This window comes from Natrix helvetica, assembly GCF_964273705.1.
Source record: "Natrix helvetica genome assembly, chromosome: 16".
NCBI classification, from domain to species: Eukaryota; Metazoa; Chordata; class Lepidosauria; order Squamata; family Natricidae; genus Natrix; species Natrix helvetica.
Genome location: NC_138563.1, coordinates 7,032,138 through 7,051,547, shown reverse-complemented (window position 1 = coordinate 7,051,547; position 19,410 = coordinate 7,032,138). Strand labels below are relative to the sequence as shown.

The 19,410-nt window shown below is 48.9% G+C and overlaps 1 protein-coding gene across 1 annotated transcript in view; it reads right to left on the bottom strand.

Annotated features, from left to right (window-relative positions):
- Positions 1 to 15,270, bottom strand: part of PYGM (glycogen phosphorylase, muscle associated) — a 29,305-nt gene extending 14,035 nt beyond the window's left edge. Inside the window, exons 1-10 of the mRNA XM_081968522.1 lie at positions 14,939 to 15,270; positions 10,521 to 10,622; positions 9,878 to 9,956; positions 7,447 to 7,682; positions 6,374 to 6,485; positions 5,959 to 6,041; positions 4,018 to 4,161; positions 3,123 to 3,215; positions 2,353 to 2,499; positions 697 to 860 (exon numbers count right to left, since the gene is read on the bottom strand). Coding sequence (XP_081824648.1) covers positions 697 to 860; positions 2,353 to 2,499; positions 3,123 to 3,215; positions 4,018 to 4,161; positions 5,959 to 6,041; positions 6,374 to 6,485; positions 7,447 to 7,682; positions 9,878 to 9,956; positions 10,521 to 10,622; positions 14,939 to 15,181 — 1,403 coding nt within the window. The 5' untranslated portion in view covers positions 15,182 to 15,270. The remainder of the gene's footprint in view (positions 1 to 696; positions 861 to 2,352; positions 2,500 to 3,122; positions 3,216 to 4,017; positions 4,162 to 5,958; positions 6,042 to 6,373; positions 6,486 to 7,446; positions 7,683 to 9,877; positions 9,957 to 10,520; positions 10,623 to 14,938) is intronic.
- Positions 15,271 to 19,410: the final 4,140 nt, after the last annotated feature.

The following is a 19,410-nucleotide window of genomic DNA, read 5'->3' as shown; positions in this document are numbered from 1 at the left end:
TCCTATTAATGACGGTTGTTGTGTCCCAGGGTCATGTGATCCCCCCTTTTGCGACCTCCTGACAAGCAAAATCAATGGGGAAGCCAGATTCACTTAATAACTGTGTTACTAACAGCTGCAATGATTCACTCAACAACTGTGGCAAGAAAGGTTGCAAAATGGGACAAAACTCACTTAACAAATGTCTTGCTTAGCAACATTCTTTTTAATTCTAATTGGGGTTATAAATTGAGGACAGCCTGTATTACAGCAGCCGCAGAGTCACGTGACACTCGGCCTGTATTTATGACGGTGGCCATGTGATCCGCTTTTGCGACCCTCTGACATGGCGAAGCCAAATTCACTTAATGACCATGCTACTAACTCAACAACCGCAGTGATCCACTTAACAACTGCGTCGAGAAAGGCAAAACTCAACAACGGTCTTGTTGAACAATGGAAATTTTAGGCTCAGTCAGTCCTACGTCAAGGACCTTCTATATTCCAGCACCTGTTCAGTTTCAAGAAAAGAGAGCTAACCCTTTTGTTCCGTCTAGTTGTACTTTCGTGGGCCGCACAATCCTTCTTTTGCACAAGAGAGTCCATTGTGCCAGGTTTGGACAAGGGTCCAGTCTGCCCTCCTCTTGTTTGTCCCCGATGGTGGGAGAAATCCCTCTCCCCCGCTCCCTCCATCTCTCTGAGACTCCAGATACCTACACAGTGGCCTTCAGGATCTCAGAATGGATCCAGGCGACTCCGTTGACCGCATGGGAGCCCACGATGCAGAGGTGCGCCATGTTGATCCGTTTGACGCTGCCTTCTTCCACCATGGACATGCGGCGCATCCGGTCAAGGTCTCCCGGGAAGGTGGCGTAGACTCTCTGCAGAAGACATGGACAGACAGACACACACACACACACACACAAAGATGCTGTTAGGACAATCGTTGCAAATGACCAGATTCACACACAGCCTTGTGTGTGCCTTTGCACGATTCTTTATGTTGTGGGAATGCAACCATTGATCCCTGGAAACAGCTGGAGAACACGAGATTCTCCTTGAGGGACCCAAAGAGAATGCAGGAGAAAGAAGAGAACAGAGAGCCAGGTGGAATGGAGTAGCTGGGCAATGGGTTTGGCTGGCTCGCTGGCTGGCTAGGCCCTTAGAACATAGAATCACAGAGTTGGAAGGGACCTTGGAGGATTTCTCGTCCAACCCACTGCTGAAGCAGGAGAGCCTATAACATTTCAGACAAATGGGTGCCCAACCTCTTCTTTAAAATATCTGGTGACGGAGCACCCCCAACTTCTGAAGGCAAACTATTGGTTGATTCCTCTCACTGTTTGGAATTTCTCCTTAATTCTAGGTTGCTTCTCTCCTGGATTAATTTCCATCTATTGTTTCTTGTCTTGCCTTCTGATGCTTTGGAAAATAGGTTATCCCCCTCTTCTTTGTAGGAGCCCCTTAAATATTGGGAAACAGCTTTCGCATCTCCCCTAAAAGGTAAAGGTTCTCCTCGCACATATGTGCTAGTCGTTCCCGACTCTAGGGGGCGGCTCTAATCTTTGTTTCAAAGCCGAAGAGCCAGCGCTGTCCGAAGACGTCTCCCTGGTCATGTGGCCGGCATGACTCAACGTCGAAGGTGCACGGAACGTTGTTCCCTTCCCACCAAAGGTGGTCCCTATTTTTCTACTCGCATTTTTTACGTGCTTTCGAACCGTTAGGCTGGCAGAAGCTGGGACAAGTAACAGGAGCTCACTCCGTTACAGGGCGCTAGGGATTCGAACCGCTGAACAGCTTACCTTTCTGATTGACAAGTTCAATGTCTTAGCCCCTGAGCCACCGCGTCCCTTATCTCCCCTAGACATGCCCAATTCCGCAACCGTTCTTCGTATGTTTTAAGAGCCATGGTGGCAGTGGTTAGATTGCAGTACTGCAGGCGACTTCTGCTGACTGCTGGCTGCCAGCAGTTCGAGTCTGACCATGCTCAAGGTTGACTCATCCTTCCAAGGTGGGTAAAAGGAGGACCCAGATGTTTGGGGGCAAAAGGCTGACTCTGTAAACCACTTAGAGAGGGCTGAAAAGTTCTGTGAAGCAGTATATAAGTCTAAGTCCTGTTGTTATGTGTTTTAGCCTCCAGTCCCCTAATAATCTTTGTAGCTCTCCTCTGCGCTCTTTCCAGAGTCTCAACATTTTTTTACATAGCGTGGCGATCAAAACTGGACACAGTATTCCAAGTGTGGCCTTCTAAAGTGGAACTCTTATATGTGATCTTGATCCTATATCTGTATCCAGGAGCAGTCTATCTGACTGCCCAAAATATGAGACATTTGGCCACGACGAACTTTTTTGGGGGGTGGGGGTTGCACTCACATCGAGGAAACGCTGGTTAATTTCGTAGATGATCTCCAAGTGACGCGGCAGGAGGGTCTCGAAGAGGTGGACAGGCCAGCGCTCCAGCGCCTCCGGCAGCACAGTGTGGTTGGTGTATGCGCAGGTGCGCACGGTGACGTCCCAGGCCTGCAATGCGGAGAGAGAGCAAAGCTTGTTTCAGAGGCATCGCGTTTGCAAACATTGTACAAAAAAACAACAACCAGTGGTTAGAGTGCAATACTGCAGGTGACTTCTGCTGACAGCCGGCTGCCTGCAATTTGACATTTTGAATCTCACCAGGCTGAAGGTTGACTTGGCCTTCTGTCCTTCAGGGGTGGGTAAAATGAGGACCCAGATTATAAACCGCGTAGAGAGGGGCTGTAAAGCACTATGAAGCGGCATATAAGTCTAAGCGCTATTGCTATTTTTTCTTTCCTTCCTTCCTTCCTTCCTTCCTTCCTTCCTTCCTTCCTTCCTTCTTGTTAAAATGCAGAATTGCAGCCTAACTCTGCTCACAATCAGGAGTTCAGTCCTGACCAGCTCAAGGGTGACTAAATCTTCTGTCCTTCCAAAGTGGGTAAAATGAGGACCCAGATTGTTGGGGGCAAGAGGCAGACTCTGTAAATTGCTTAGAGAGGGCTATGAAGCACTGTGAAGTGGTATATAAGTCTAAGTGCTATTGCTATTTTTCCTTCCTTCCTTCCTTCCTTCCATCCATCCATCCATCCATCCATGCCTAAGGTTTTTTTTGCCAAATTACAGATTCTTACCTTATCCCAATCCAGCTTCTCAATATCCATCAAAATCCTCATCAGCTCTGGGATGGCCAGCGAAGGGTGTGTGTCATTGAGTTGAATGGCGACCTGCAGTTGTCAAAACACAACAAATCCGAGGGAATGGTGGGAACTTAAAGACCTCCAAACAGGCATTGCCATTTCAGCTGTCCTTAGGCCCATTTTACAGCTGGAGAAGGCTGAGCTCCAAATTCCCCAATAAATCTAGAATAATCCCTTCTGCTAATCTCCCTCTGAACAAAAGAAGCAGCCCTATCTCTCCATCCAGCTGGGTGTGACCCATCTTGAACCCTCTAGGCCTGTTCCCAGTGTGCGCATGCGCAGAGCTGCCAGACAAAGGGAACAGCTAAGGATCAGGGGTGGACTTGGGAGGAAGGCCACAGGTGGACAATGAAGGGCCCCTCCCAGAGGAAATAAAAGAGGAGCGACAGGGGAGGGGAGTTTGCAGAAGACCATTAGTTCGCTTCATTGGTTCGTGACCCTCCGAGACTCCTGGCCAGGTTTTGTAGAGATGGGCCTGGCAGCTCTCCAAGCCAGAGAAGGTCTGTGACCATAAATCCTCCCTTGAAAAACTTTGCTGGATGTGAATGAGCAGAATTCACAGTAAATTAATAAAAGGGTTTTTTGTCGGGACCAGGAATTTGCTTCAGGCTCTTGGGAAGCCTCGGTCAGAACAGAAAGGAGGAGAGGCGAAACAGGACTCTAAAGCTGAAAGGGGAGCTGAATCAAAAACGAACCACCCTCCCGAAATGGGGTCTCCACTGGTTCTCTGAAAAACTGGCCCCCGAGGCTCGTCCGGTGAGCTTTCCCACCCACTAAACCTCCTGGGACACAGATTGGCAGTTGCATCACAAACTGCTTTGTTAGGTACCTTGTCTGGGAAAGCGTCAAAGGAGGTGCGGACAGGATCACGGCTGCCGAACTTGGAGGATTTGAACCGGCGGATGATATCTTGAAGCGTGGCGGCCACCACGAAATACTCCTGCTTCAGACGCAGCTCTTTGCCCTCGAAGAACTGCGGAGAGAAAGAGCAGACGTCAACCTATTGTTGCGGCCCGCCAGTGCAGCTGGCAGCAGAGTCGGCAGTGAGGAGGTTGGGGAGGAACATGGGCCAGTCCTGGGAGCTGAGGAAAGCTCAGACGAGGGCTCTGCGTCGGAGGCATAGAGGGAGCTAGACAGCAGTGAGGCAGAAGGACAGTTGGAGCCTGTTCCCAGTGTGCACATGCGCAGAGCTGCCAGAAGACAAGAACAACTCAGAAAGCAGGGTCGACTTGGGAGTAAAGCCACACCTTGGAGGTGATTGGCCCCTCCCACAGGAGACAAAAGAGGAGCGAATGGGGAGGGGGCTTTTGCAGGAAACAATTCGTCCCTTCAGTCGTTTCAAGAGTGGAAAGTTGTGTTTGTGACTATAAGAGACTCTGTGCCAAGTGTGGCCTCGCCCTGCGTTTGGAATCTAGTTATCTGGCAGCTCTCCAAGCGAGATAAGGTGCGTGTGGATAAACATTCCTCTGAAAGACTGTTTGCTAAGCCCTTGCGGACTGGGAATGAAAGGAATTCACAGTTGTGTAAATAAAAGAGGTTTTGCAAGGACCAAGACTCTGCTTCTTGCTTTCTAAGGAGCACCTGTTCTCCAAAGCACCTGAAGGCAGGAGAAGCAGCAGTGGATGGGAAAAGATTGCCTACGGAGAGTCTCAATCCTGGTTGACCCAAAGGTGTTTTTTCCAAGAGGCAACCGGCTCTTTCTGGCTTTTCTTTGAAGAGGTTTCGCTTCTCATCCAAGAAGCTTCTTCAAAGAAAATCCAGGAAGTCCAGTTGACTCTTGAAAAAAAAAAAAAGCACCTTTGGATCAATGGATGGAAACTAATCAAGGAGAGAAGCGACCTGAAATCAAGGAGGAATTTCCTGACAGTTAGAACAATTAACCAGTGGAACCCCTTGCTACCAGAAGTTGTGAGTGCTCCATCACTGGAGGTTTTGAAGAAGAGACTGGACAGCCAACCTTCTGAAATGCCAGGGGAATGGACTAGAACAAGGGTCCCCAACCTTTCGGACCTACGGGACCACTAAATTCATAATTTTAAATCCCGCAGACCACTAATATGATTTGGCTAATGAGTGGCCAACTTGATGTCACTCATGTTGAGGGGCGCCTCGCCAGCCTCTACTCGCCCCTCCCCTCCCAGCCACTCCTCGCCTGCCCATCCGGGCTCCTTAGGGCCCCAACAGGAAGCCGTTGCTGGAGCTAAGCATCCACCGGGAGAAAGAGTTGGCAAAAGAGCTCAGTTCAAATTGGATCTGACCGAGGAGGCTCAGCAGAGGCAACTCACTGAGGACTAGGAGCATGGGCTTTCCAAGCAGAGGGAAGACCTGCAGGAGTGCAAGGCCAGGTGCCAGGGCCTGGAGGCTCAGTGGGCTGAGATGGTCAGCCAGTTCCAGGCCAGGATGCAGTCCCACTGGAACGAGGCCCTCTGGCTCTTCGCCACCAGCAGCGCTTCCCTCCAGCCTTCGCCCAAAGCCCCCCACCAGGAGGCTGAAGCAGACCCCAAGTTGGGATTTCTGCCCCCCCCCCGACCCACCCAAAAAGACCCCGAAGGGGGAGACTCTCTGGAGCAACACAAGCGTTCATTGCACGTATCCATCCCAGGGGCCGTAGTTTGAGGACCCCCGATTGAGTGCAACATAACAAATGGAAATCTTTTTTCTGTGGCCCACCAAAATTTTCTTGTGGACTCACCAGTTGGTGACGGCTGATTTAAAAGTTCCCTAGCACATTCGGGGGGGGGGGGGGGGAATAATAGAAAAAGATACTTACATTATCATTGGGATACAGAACGCGGGAAATGTTTTCTGCCAAATTTCGGTCCAGCACGGCCTGGATGTAGCCACCCACATTGACTGAAGAAGGGAAGGTTTTTAAAAAACGGAGAGAAAAGAATAGGTTAATATAATTTAATTAACCATAGGAAGCTTCAAAATTAAAATAAAAAGACAATGAGGACTAGAAACACAGCCTTCTTGGTGTTGGGGCCACACCTGAATAAAGTTTAGTTCAGGGCCACGTTTCTGAGTTTATCATGTCTGTTTAAATCGAAGTTTCCCAACCATGGCAACTTTGAGGTGTAGGGGCTTCAATTAACAAATCTTTTGCTTAACAACAGAACTTGGGGGTTCAATTGTTGGCACAAGTCACCCGAGATCAGTTTAAATCTCAGGTTGGAGCTACTTACAATCCTTCAGGTTGAACTCGTTGGGAGCCCTGGCCGACCACAACCGCATGGTGTTGACCGTGTTGTTGCGATACCCGGGCACGGGGGTGTCGTATGGCAAGGCGAGCACCACCTGCGCAGGGATGGGGAGGGGGAAAAAGTAACCGTGATCAGTCCCCAGGCAGACCCAGGCTCCCATAGGTAATATAGTAATACTCTATTTCAGACAAATAAACAAGGCTTACCGAACAATGGGTTCACTTAACAACGGCCACAAAAAAGGCTGTAAAAATCACTCACAGCTCACTCACCAACTGGCAGCTGGGAAATTCTGATCCCAGTTGGGATTTTACAGGTAGTCCTCGACTTACGACCACAATCGAGTCCCAAACATTTTTGTGGCTAAGCAAGACATGGTAAGAGAGTTAAATGGGTAAGTCCCATTTTACGATCCTTTTGGCCACAGTCGCTAAGTGAATCACTGCAGTCATTAAGTTTGTTAAGCGGATCCGGCTCCCCCATTGACTTTGCTTGTCAGAGGGTCACAAAAGGGGATCGCGTGACCTTGGGACACTGCGACCGTCATAAATATGAACCAGAGTCCATGGGGATGCTGCAACGGCCGTAAGTGTGAAGAACGGTTCCCGGTCACTTTTTTCAGTGCCGCTGTAACTTTGAACGGTCACTAAATGAATAGCTGTAAGTTGAGGACTTCCTGTCATGTAGGAACTCCAAACAGGAGCAGTGAGAGATGAAGTGAAAAGTCTTGTGGGAATTCAGCCAGAATGCCGGATAAGAGAAACGATGGGTGGTAAATTCAGCCACTTCTACCCAGTTCGGGTGAATAGGTAGTGACGGCGGCGGGAGGCTCCACCCACCTACCCGGATGTCATCACGTCCCATTTTTGATGCTCTGCGCATGCACAGGAGGTCCTGCACATGCGCGGAGGTGGTGCGTGCAAGCAAAGCGAGCGAGCGCTCCCATTTGCAAACAGGTAAGTTGATTTCGCCCCCGGTTGTATCCCAGGGAAGCTGCGATGTTTGGGGAGGAAACACAAGGACACTCACCTGTGCAAGGACCAAAAGCCGCTTACCTGCGTGTCAGTCCACTTCTGTTCTCCCTCTCCGTGTTGCACGCGTCCGTAGAAGTGGACGGGGATCATGTACTCCGGGCGGGCCTTCTCCCAGGGATTGCCGTAACGCAGCCAGTCGTCGGCTTCCTCCACCTGCCAGCCTCCCAAGATCTTCTGGTTGAAAATGCCGAACTCGTAGCGGATCCCGTAGCCATAAGCAGCCAAGCCGAGAGTCGCCATGGAGTCCAGGAAGCAAGCTGGGGGGCGACGGTGAAACCCACAAGAGGACCAGTGAGCAGAACGGAAAGAAGACTAAAGGACATTGGAAAACAGGAGGATGCAGCTTTGACAACATTAGGACTTGTGGACTTCAAGCTGGGTGGGGAATTCTGGGAGTTGAAGTCCACAGGTCTTAAAGTTGCCAAGGCTGGATACCCCTGATTTTGTTCTGACTGAGGCTTCCCGAGAGACTGAAGAGCCTGTCTTTGTCCCGACAAAAAAACCCTTTTATTAATTTACTCTTTCCCATCCAGCAAACTCTTTGAAGGGAGGATTTACAGTCACAGACCTTCTCTGGCTTGGAGAGCTGCCATGACGATCTCTGCAAAACTTGGCCAGGAGTCTCGGAGGGTCACAAACCAATGAAGCGAACTAATGGTCTCTCCTGCAAACTCCACTCCCCTTTTGCTCCTCTTTTATTCCCTCTGGGAGGGGCCATTCATCGTCCACCTGTGGCCTTCCTCCCAAGTCGACCCCTGTTCTTTAGCTCTTCCCTTCGTCTGGCAACTCTGCGCATGCGCACACTGGGAACAGGCTCAAGCTGTTCCTCTGCCTCATTGATGTCTGACTCTGAAGGCAGCTGATAACTGTCAGATGGCCCTGGTCCCCTCTCTGCCTCCAACACAGAGCCTCCATCAGAGCCTTCCCCAGACTCCAGGACTGGCCCATCTTCCTCCCCAACCTCCTCCCTGTCCGAATCCGCTGCCAGCTCCGCTGTCCACTGGCAGGCCACAACAGCTTTAAAGTGAGTTTGACGTAAGGCATGTTGGCTTGGTTTCATTGAACACCCAACACTATGGTTTGTAAATGCACAAAATATGGAAAGAAACAAGCCACATTAAGGGTTCGCTGGTTGTGCGAACCAGTCCCAGTTTGACTGAAACGAGGGGATTGTAGAGATCACTAGGCTGAGCGTGGCACACTAGAGGCAGAAGGGTCCCCAGAAAAACCTGCATGAGTTAGTAAGTTCCTCTGAAATGGCTGCCTTAAAATAGCTGGATTGAAGTTGGAAAGGAGACCAACAGGAAATCTTCGAAGGCAGACGGGGTTCATCTCTTCCCTATCAATGGCAAGCAAACACCGTGGAGTGTCTGCGAGACCACCTCAGGACCTCCACTCAACTCAATAAAGTGAGATTGAACTTTATTCTGAAGACAACTCTCTCGCTAGTGTCATCGGGCCGAGGCTTGTGGCAACACACTCGGGCTGAATTTGCACCATATATCCAGCGTACAAAAACAGCCTGACAAAGCTCAGCCTAAGGAATACACTGTAGATCAGGGGTATCCAAACTTGGCAACTTTAAGACTTGTGGACTTCAACTCCCAGAATTCCCCAGCCAGCTCTGCTGGCTGGGGAATTCTGGGAGTTGAAGTCCACAAGTCTTAAAGTTGCCAAGTTTGGACACCCCTGCTGTACATCAATCCCCAAGTGGGGATTCTAGACTCTAGATCCAATGATGGCGAATCTATGGCATGTGTACCAGAAGTGGCACAGCGCCCTTCTCTGTGGGCACGCATGCCCTCTTCTGATTTTGGGCACTGAACATCATGGGCACCGGAGCGCTGAAAAACATTCATGGCGTTTTCAGGCCATTTGGGGGGCTCAAAATGGCCCAAAACAGCCTGAAAATGGCCCAAAAAACAGGCATGCGCGCTCCGGCCAGCTGGTCTTTGGGGTTCCAGCACTCTGGTACATGCACACATACGTGGATTCCAGTTTGGGCACTTGGTGCCGAAAAGGTTCACCCTCACTGCTCTAGATGATCACCTCTATGCAATTTAGGGGGTGGAGTAGATGACCTCCAGAGGCACCATTCTAATGAGGGTGAGGTTTTACGAGCAGAGGTTGCCCTTGTCTAGAAAAAAAAAATATCCTCCTGACAGGAAGGATTTTAAACTTGGGGGGGAAATTGGGTTCGTCTTTTCCAACGAACCAATTGTTTTTATTCCGTTGGATCCCGCCTGTATCGTTCTTACAAATCTCATTCAAAGGCGGAAGTGTTCAGCAACGTATCGCTTGATCAGCTGATGAAAACGTCGCCCTTCGATACAATGGTAGACGGGGCTTCTCTGCTCCCCAAAAGGCAAGATCGTACAAGATCTTTGCAGGAACTTTGGCCCGCCAAGGAAGGGGGCTGTTATGTCCCAATTTGCCCCTCGCTCATGCCCACCTGCCAGTCGCCCCAGTCCTCCGTTGCCCAAGCCGGCGTCCTCTTCAATTTCCTGCAGCTCCTCCATATCCAAGCCCAGCTGTAACAGGGAAGAAAAGAGAATATAATTTCAATTGTGGGACCCAAAAATATTTATCGGTTAGTTGGTTTGTATTCCTCCTTTATTATTTTTACAATTAACTCAAGGAAGTCAACATATCTAAGATTCCTTCCTCTTCCTCCTCCTATTTTTCCCACCATAACAACCTTGTGAGGTGGGCTGGCGGAGAGAGAGTGATTGGCCCAAAATCACCCAGACAGCTTTCAGGTTTAAGGCAGGACTAGAACTCACCAACTCCAAAGTCACCTAGCTGGATTTCATGCCTAAAGTGGGACTAGAACTCACTATCTCCTGGTGATTGGGCCAAAGTCACCTAGCTGGATTTCATGCCTAAGGCCACTCACCATCTCCCACTTTCTAGCCTAGTGCCTTAACCAGTAGACCAAACTTCCTCGTCCCTTCATAACATTCTCCTTTGTGAAAAACGTGGGGAGGGGGGCATCTTTGCAAACGTTTTTGCCCCCCCCCCCGGGATCCCTTTCCCTAAAGCTGCCCCAGTTCCCTGCCCCCTCCCCAATCGATTCAAGAGAGCAGCTCCCAAACCTGGTAAATGGCTTCATCGCAGGCATTTTGCAAGCCCAGGTTCACCATGGTGTTTTGCAGCGTCCGTCCCATGTAAAACTCCAAGGAAAGGTAATAAATGCGCTAGGAGAAAGGAAGAAAAAAAAAGGGGTGTGTGTCAGTAAATAGCCTTTCCCCCACCCGCTCCGAAGAAGGAAACTTTTGGAATTCTACATTCATCTCTTCATTTTGGAGATGAATTTGCAAATTGGAGACTTGCAGAAAAAAGTGGAAATTTGCAATCTGAAATCTAGGCAGCATCCTAAAAAGCAGAGACATCACCCTGCCAATCAAAAGTGCGTCTAGCCAAGGCAGTGGTTTTCCCAGTTGCAATGGATGGCTGTGAAGGTTGGACCACAAGGAAGGCTGAGCGCCAAAGAATGGAGGCCTTTGAACTCTGGTGCTGGAGAAGAAGACTCCTGCATTGAGTCCCTTGGACTGCAAGGCCATCCAACCGGTCAGTCCTAGAGGAGATCAACCCTGGCTGCTCTTTAGAAGGCCGGATCCTGAAGAGGAGACTCAAAGGCTTTGGCCACCTGATGAGAAGGAAGAAGGACTCCCTGGAGAAGAGCCTCATGCTGGGAAGGATGGAGGGCAAAAGAAGAAGAAGGGGACAGCAGAGAATGAGGTGGCTGGATGGAGTCCCCGAAGCAGTTGGCCTGAGCTTAAATGGACTCCGGAGGATAGTAAAGAACAGGAAGGCCTGGAGGAACGTGGTCCATGGGGTCGCGATGAGTCAGACACAACTTTGCAACTAACAACAACACATCCAATGCATTCACCTGAATCCTGGCTAGACGTAGTCCTCACCCTACAACCATAATTGGAGCCGTTGCTAAGCCAGGCAGTCATGCAGGGAGTGACAGGGATTCGAACCACCGAAGTGCTGACCTTTCTGATCGACAAGCTCAGCATCTTAGCCACTGTGTCCCTGTTATTCCTGCATTAAGGGTGCTCCACCATTACTGGTGGGGAACGGGAAGATTTATATTCTAGAAGACGTATGTTGTATAAATCCTTCCGTTCCCCACCAGTCTGTTCGAACTGAAGGAGCTTCTTGGATGAGAAATGTTTTCAAATTAAAAATCAAGGAAGCCCAGTTGTCTTTTGCAAAAAGTACCTTTGGGACAACCATGACCTGCATAATTGAGAATCTCCATGGACACACTAAGAAAATAGCTGGGCTTCCCAAACACACCTGAACATACATGACCCTCTTTATGTCTGGACTAATGTGAATTGCAAACTCAAGCCAATCAGAACGGAGTTTGAGTCCTAAATCCTTTTAGCTTTTCTTTGAAACTGATCTTTGCACACGGAGTAGGCCATTTTTAAAGCACTGCATTGCCAGCATTGCTATCAACACCAAGTGGCAAACTCCGATGTGAGAAGCTGTCCAGAGCCCAAAACTTGGCATTAAAACGTTAGCAGAAGTTCATCCAGCCTGACTTCAAGTCCTCTAAAATGCCTCATTTCACAAGGTGGTTTTACCAATGGATGCCACATTTTCCATCCACACGGTTAATAAATAAACCACACCTCTCTTCACATCAAATCCATAGACTCAAACGATCGAGGCCTGAATTTTGCAAAAGCCCATAAATATTTTGGAGATGAAATGGAGAGAAAGACCCCCCAAAACACCAAAGGAGAACTCAGATACCAGGGCTGCCACAGAGAGGAGGGGGTCAAGCTACTTTCCAAGGCCCCCGAATGCCAGACAAGGAAGAATGGATGGAAACTAACCAAGGAGAGATTCAACCTAGAAATAAGGAGGAATTTCCTGACAGGGAGAACAATCAACCCATGGAACAGGAGTTGGCTTCGGAAGTTGTGGGAGCTTCATCCCTGGAGGCTTTCAAGAAAAAACTGGACTGCCATCTGTCAGAAATGGTGTAGGTAGCATCTCCTGCTTGGATGGAGGGGGGGTTGGGCTAGATGACCTACAAGGTCCCTTCCAACTCTGTTAATCTAAACAGCAGGATAGAAAATCCTAAGAGATTTCTCTACCGCAAGATTTGATTACATTCTCATTCATTGTGATGATACTTTATTCCAGGAGTCTCCAAACAGGGCAATTTTAAAACTTGGCGGTTTTCAAACTCTCTGCAGCTAAGCTCATAAGCGGTTATTAAGTGAATTTGCCTTGTCAGATTCACATAAACCCGGGATGCAACCCCCGTCATAAATATGAGACAGTTGCCAAGTCTCCGAATTTTGACCATGTGACTTCAATAATCGCCAGTGTGCAAAAATTTCTCTTTTTTTCAGGGCCGTCGTAACTTGGAACTGCCACTAAGCGAAACTTGTAAATCAGGAGCAACCTGTATTCAATGCAATTGTGCACATGGTTGCATTGGCAGACCCTCGGTTTACGGGGGTTGTGTGAACGCAACAACCCCCTTGGGTTTAGAACTGAATGCATCGTGCAAAACAGGAATGGAGCAAGAGCCCCCCACTCCCCAAAAGAGAGATTTGTCAAGAGCAGCCTGCTGCAAGCCGCTCCCCCCTTTTTGACCTCCCCCCGCCCAGTCCAGCTGCGCTAACTCAGCCCTTGGTAAAAAAGTTTGCAAGCCGTATCCAGTATCCCTTGAAGGCTCCTGCTGACACAACAAGCATAGCTGGCATCAAATAGCAAAAGTTCACTCCAAATGTCAAGCCGGCTAAATTTAAAGAGTCGAGGCGCTTTTGCACTGGGGCGCGAAGGGAGAGGGCACCCCTCGCAGGGCAAGGACCCCAAGGATGGGGCGGCTCCAGCTTTGGGACCAGGCTCCTGCTTGGCATGCAGGGTAGTAGTCGGGCTACTACTACAGAAAAAACCATGGCTACCAACCTGCCTTCCACCTGTACACTGCACGAGTCAAAAAGAGAGCAGTGAAAATATCTCTACAACGCAACCCCCTTGGACATAAGTTGATTCAACTCCTACCCTCAAAACGACGCTATAGGGCACTGCACACCAAGACAACTAGACACAAGGACAGTTTTTCCCCAAATGCCATCACTCTGCTAAACAACTAATTCCCTCAACTGTCAAATTATCTACTAAAACTGTATTCCTCTTCTTCTCTTCCTTCCTAGTACCTCTCTCTTCTCACTTATGACTATAGCCATGTTGCTTGTATCTTTACAATTGATATTGTTTTACTTGTTTCCTAGTATGATTTGATTGCTTATTAGTAACCTAAGACTATCACTAAGTGTTTTGTCTTTTTACTCTTGATGAACGTAGTTTATTCTCCTTATGCACACTGAGAGCTTATGCACCAAAGACAAATTCCTTGTGGGTCCAATCACACTTGGCCAATAAAGAATTCTATTCTCCTTATTCTATTCTCTTCCATTTCATTCTATTCCATTCTATTCTCCTTATTCCATTCTATTCTCCTTATTCTATTCTATTCTCATTCTATTCTCTTCCATTTCATTCTATTCCATTCTATTCTCCTTATTCCATTCTATTCTCCTTATTCTATTCTATTCTCCTTATTCTATTCTATTCTCCTTATTCTATTCTCTTCCATTTCATTCTATTCCATTCTATTCTCCTTATTCTCTTCTATTCTCCTTATTCTATTCTATTCTCCTTATTCTATTCTCTTCCATTTCATTCTATTCTATTCTATTCTCCTTATTCTCTTCTATTCTCCTTATTCTATTCTCCTTATTCTATTCTTAGCACAAGGTGAGGGTTTGCTTTGCACACAGGGGTGTGCAAAGGCGTCTTTGCTGGTGGCTTTTCCCCCTTGCCCGTCCCTCATCCCAAACTGGGGCTGTGATTTCCCACCATCCTAAGCGATGCTATCAACAGCTATTAATAGGCACCTCTGCAGCTTTGATCTTGCCCCCCATCGCTGCCAGCTTGCCTCCCCACCCCCACCAGCCCCCTGGAGTCCTGCCTGCCCATAACTGGCTGGGAAAAAAGAATCCGATGTAGACAACGGCCACTGACTTGCTGTTCTCCTCTGGGACTACAGCGCCCATCATCTCAGCCTGGGCGGGGGTGATAGGGCCTGGAGGATTGGGCTCAAGGGGTGCAGAAGGGGTGTTCTTAGGGAGCCGGCAAGGAAAGAAAGGAGTTGTGAGTTTGATCCGAGGCAGAGGCAGGGTCTCCTGCTTGGGCAGGGGGTTGGACTAGATGACCCGCAAGGTCCCTTCCCTCTCTGTTAACTCAAAGTCAAGGAGGTGTGGGGGGGTTCTTATCCCAGCAAGCACCAGCAGCGGATGATGGTTTTGGGGGGGACGCGGGATCCTTTGACGGCAAGCAAGCAAGCAAACTCGTCTTCTCACGCCCAATCAAGATCGCCAGCGAGCGATCCACGCGTGGCTAAAGCGCACAACAGCCCTGCCAGGTAGGCAGGAGGAGGGGGGGAAGAGGAGGAGGAGGGGGGTATCCGCACCTTGGGGTCCTTCTCGTAGTAGTGCTGCTGGGTGCGGATCCATCGCCCGACCAGGTGGTCGCGGACGGTGTGGGCGAGGGCGAAGTAGTAGTCGCGGGGCGTGGAGACGTTGCGGTCCTTGACCAGCGTGAAGTGGAGGTGCCGGTTGAAGCTCTTCTTCAGGTCGGTGACGTTCTCCACGCCGGCCAAGCCCCGCACGCTGATCTGCTTCCTCTTCTCGTAGTCCGACAGCGGCAGCGACATAGCGGCGGTCCGGGATGGGCTGGACGGGACGCAGGGAGGGAGGAACGAGGCGCTTCGCTTGAGCGCCGGCAAATGCGCCCCATGCCTCGCCCCTCCGGCCTTTTAAACCTTCCCCCCCCCCCCCCCGCCGCCGCCGATGCATTATGCATGAAGGGCCGGGCCGGGGTCCCCGAAGCCCCTCCCGCCTTGCCCTGGGCTCCATCTGGCCCCGGGCAGAAAAGAAAGGGGGAAAATGGAAGAGAGGACTCTAGAAAATTGTCTTTTTGGGGTGGAGGGGACACGACCTGGTGGGCCCGTTTGGATGACCAATTCCTGTTTTCTTTCTTTTTTGGCTCTTCTGCTGTTTTTGTGCTCGGTTGCTTTTTTTACTACTAGTAAAGATTTCTCCTGCGGATCTGGGGATTCAATTTTTATTTTCCCTTTTTGCTCTTCTGCTGTTTTGGGGTTTGGTTGTTTTCACTGCTAGAAATGATTTCTCCTGAAGATTTCTTCTTCTTTTTTCTTCTTTTCCTCTATAAAAATAACTAGTGGATGCCATTTTGGGGGGCGTGGTGGGATGATAAATTGGATGATAAATTGTGACTTTGCAAGACTTGGCTCCAGGAATATATTTGGATTTGAAGACCCTGAAGATAAGAAGCAGTTTAAGGGATTGGAGTTGGATTATAAACAGTGATGAAATTCAATTTTATTTATTTTTACTACCGGTTCTGTGGGCAGGGGAAGGAGACTGCAAAATCCCCATTCCCTCCCCACTGGGGCCAGCCAGAGGTGGTATTTGCTAGTTCTCTGAACTACTCAAAATTCCCGCTCCAGAACCTGCTGAATTTCATCCCTGATTATAAGCAAGGATTTTACCCTTCTCTGGGATTACAATTTAAGTATATTACAGGTGGATTATAAATATCAAGATTTCTAAATAAATACATATGAAGAAAACAACGTCGTTGTCAGCGCCTGCTGCCTCCAGCGCCACTGGCAGAAGAACAATGGAACCATCCTTCAACAAGAAAATTAACTCCACACAAGCACAACACTGCTTAGCACACAGAATCATACGGTTGGAAGGGACCTTGGAGGTCCTCTAGTCCAACCCCCTGCTTAGGCAAGAAACCCTATCCCATTGTAGGCAAATGGCTGTCCAGTCTCTTCTTAAAAGCCTGCAGTGATGGAGCACCCACAATTTCTGGTGGCAAGCAGTTCCACTGGTTAATTGTTCTCAATTGTTAGAAAATTTCACCTTAGTTCCAGGTAGATTCTCTCCGTGGTTAGTTTCCACCTGTTGGAATCTGGACTTCTTCTTTATAAAATTACTATTGGCTTGGATATTTTGGTTTCTTTCTGTCCCTAAGGCAACAGGCGGTAGCATCTGGTGGGTGACTTTGAGCTCAGGGATGGATCAGGCCGGAGGAATGCTTTGACGGACAGCTGCTGGAAGAGCTAAAGAAGCTTCTTGGATGAGAAGCAAAACGTCTTCAGAGAAAAACCGGGAAGTTCAGTTGCTCTTGGGGGGGGGGGGGGAAGCAAGGAGCGAACAAGGAGAGATTCAACCTGGAAATAAGGAGAAACTTGACAGGGAGAACCACCAACTCATGGAAGAGAAGTTGCCTTTGGAAGTTGTGGGAGCTTCATACCTGGAGGCTTTCAAAAAGAAACTGGACTGCCATCTGTCAGAAATGGAGTAGGGTCCTCTCCCTGGGCAGGGGGTTGGACTAGATGACCTCAAAGGTCCCTTCCGACTCTGTTAATCTGCTTCTTGTCCTGCCTTCTGGTGCTTTGGAGGATAGTTTGACACACACACACACCCCTCAAATACCGGAAGACTGCTTTATTTGAGGGGCTGCCACCAAGAGTCACACAGCATCTAGCCCTCTAAGAGAACAAGCATCTAGTCCTCAGCATTTGGAGTGTTATACTGCAAAGGTGCTGTGGCTTATACGATCTACTTTGGGCCAGCATGAGGCAATATGAAATCCTGCTGGCCGCTGCAGAACTACAACTCCCATCACTCCCAGGCAGCACCATCATCCCATGTCCTGTAAAACCCTTTGGGGGTGGGGGAGGGAACGGCCTCTGTTGGCAGCTGTACATGGTGTTTTACAGATGGGGAGGGGCACCGAAAGGCAGCAGCTCCTTGGCGACGGAGTTGGCACTGGTGATCCTGGAAAGGGGGGGAGGGGGAGGGCAGCTGCCAGGATTCCTGCCCAGCCTAAACTGGCAAGAGAACCAGGGCACACGCCCAGACACACAACACACACACACTGTGCCTGTCGCTCAACTGGCATGCCTATAAATACAGTGACTTTCAGGGAAAGGTCACAGCTCAGCTGACTGCAGCCTGGACCACTTGGCCCAACCTGAAGCCCCTGCACCTGGTAAAGGCTGCCCCAAGGCAGGCTGGGAGATGTAGTCGCCTTCACACCTGGCCTTTAGGTCTAGGATCCCCATGTAGGAAGTTAATACCAAGCCGTCTACTAGAAGATGAAATATTCCGGGAAATATTAAAAGGGCAGAATATTTCCCCCTAAAAGGTAGGAAGAAACGTATCCCCCTCCCTCACCTTTATCAATGAGCCATTAAGGTCTGAGCCAGTCTACTCTACATAACAAAGGTAGGATTAACCCTCTACAGAAAGTCACCACAAGGCACCTGGGAAAATCACATGGTCTAGCGGTTAAGGCGCCATGGTAGAAAGCAAGGCGGCCATGAGCTCAAGTCCTGCCATGAAAGCCAGCTGGGTGACTTTGGGCCACTCCTTCTCTCTTAACCCAATCTACCTCAGAGTTGTTGGTGTGGGGAAAATAGGAGGGAGGTGTGTTGGGATACGTTGGCTGCCTTGAGTCATTTGTAAAAATAATAAAGGTGGCATATGCATTAAAAAAATTAAATAACATGTAGTCCTCGACTTATGAGACCAAAATTTCTGTTGTTTGTTAAATGAGCTTTGCCCCATTTTAAGACCTTTCTTGAGGGACGGGGTGGCTCAGCGTTTAAGACGCTGCGCTTGTCAATCTGAAAGGTGGGCAGTTCGAATCCCTAGCGTTTTGGTTTTCTGCAGAGAAAGGAAGTTTTCTGGAAAATGCATTCTTTCATTTTTGCAAACGGGGCTTCCCTGGCTCCGAAAAGCGAGAGCCGTTGTCGGCAGATTAAACCCAACTCTTAAAAACTTCCACACCCACCACAGCAGAGCCCCAAGGATGAAACACTCAGCTGCAACAAAAGCTGGCCAATGGTCTTGAGTGGACGGCGTGCAAACCATTGAGGCTGGATCCAGCCCCAATCCCAAGGCAACCAAGGGAAATCTCCAAGGGAGAAGGACAAAGAGCCCAATGTCTTTTACAGCTAAATTCGGTTCCTCTGCACCGATAATAGGGGGCTGGACAATTTATACACAACTCAGCAATTTTGGATAGCGAAGATCTTTTGTGATGATGTTAACATTGGCATTCCCCAAATTGTTGGGGTTTTTTTAACATTTGAATGTTGTTCTCCACACCCGTGTAAATATATCAGAGGTGGATGTGTTCATAAAGACGGATTTTATCTTCTCCCCCAAATATTTCACCCTATATTGTCCTCGACTTACGACCATCCATTTAGCGATCAAAGTTACAAACTTATGATTATCACAGCATTTCTATCTTCTATTCTATCCATCACACACACACACACACACACACACAAAAGCAATTTCAACCAAACTTGGAACACATATGACTTACTCTCTGGAAACAAATAATGTGGGGGTAAGACACCCCTAACACCCCTTGAGGTGTGTGTTCTGTAAGATACAGCCTGTTATGCCTTAAAATGGCTTCTACCGTGCTGCCAGAAAATGGCTTCTACCCTACAGGCAGTGGAGTTGCTATAACAGCTTCACAATACTCCACCAGGGGGCTCCCTCTGGTAAGAGGGAAAATCCAACATTCGAAATTAAAGTTGGTCCGGACATTTTACCCCTATAAATAAATACCTAGGCAATGCCAGGTTAAACATTTGGATACTGGGCAACTGGCACATATTTACAATGGTTGGAACTGTTTTGCAACCATGTGCCCTCCAGACTACAATTCCCAGAATCCCTTCCTGGCATGAGTACTCTGCTTTGAGTAGGGATTATGAGGGTTGGAAGGTACAAAATCAAAGACCACTGGGCAGCCATGGAAGTATATTTTGCAAGTATAACAGGTTTGAGATAAAGTGAACCGGGTCCCATGAATCAGCCCTTA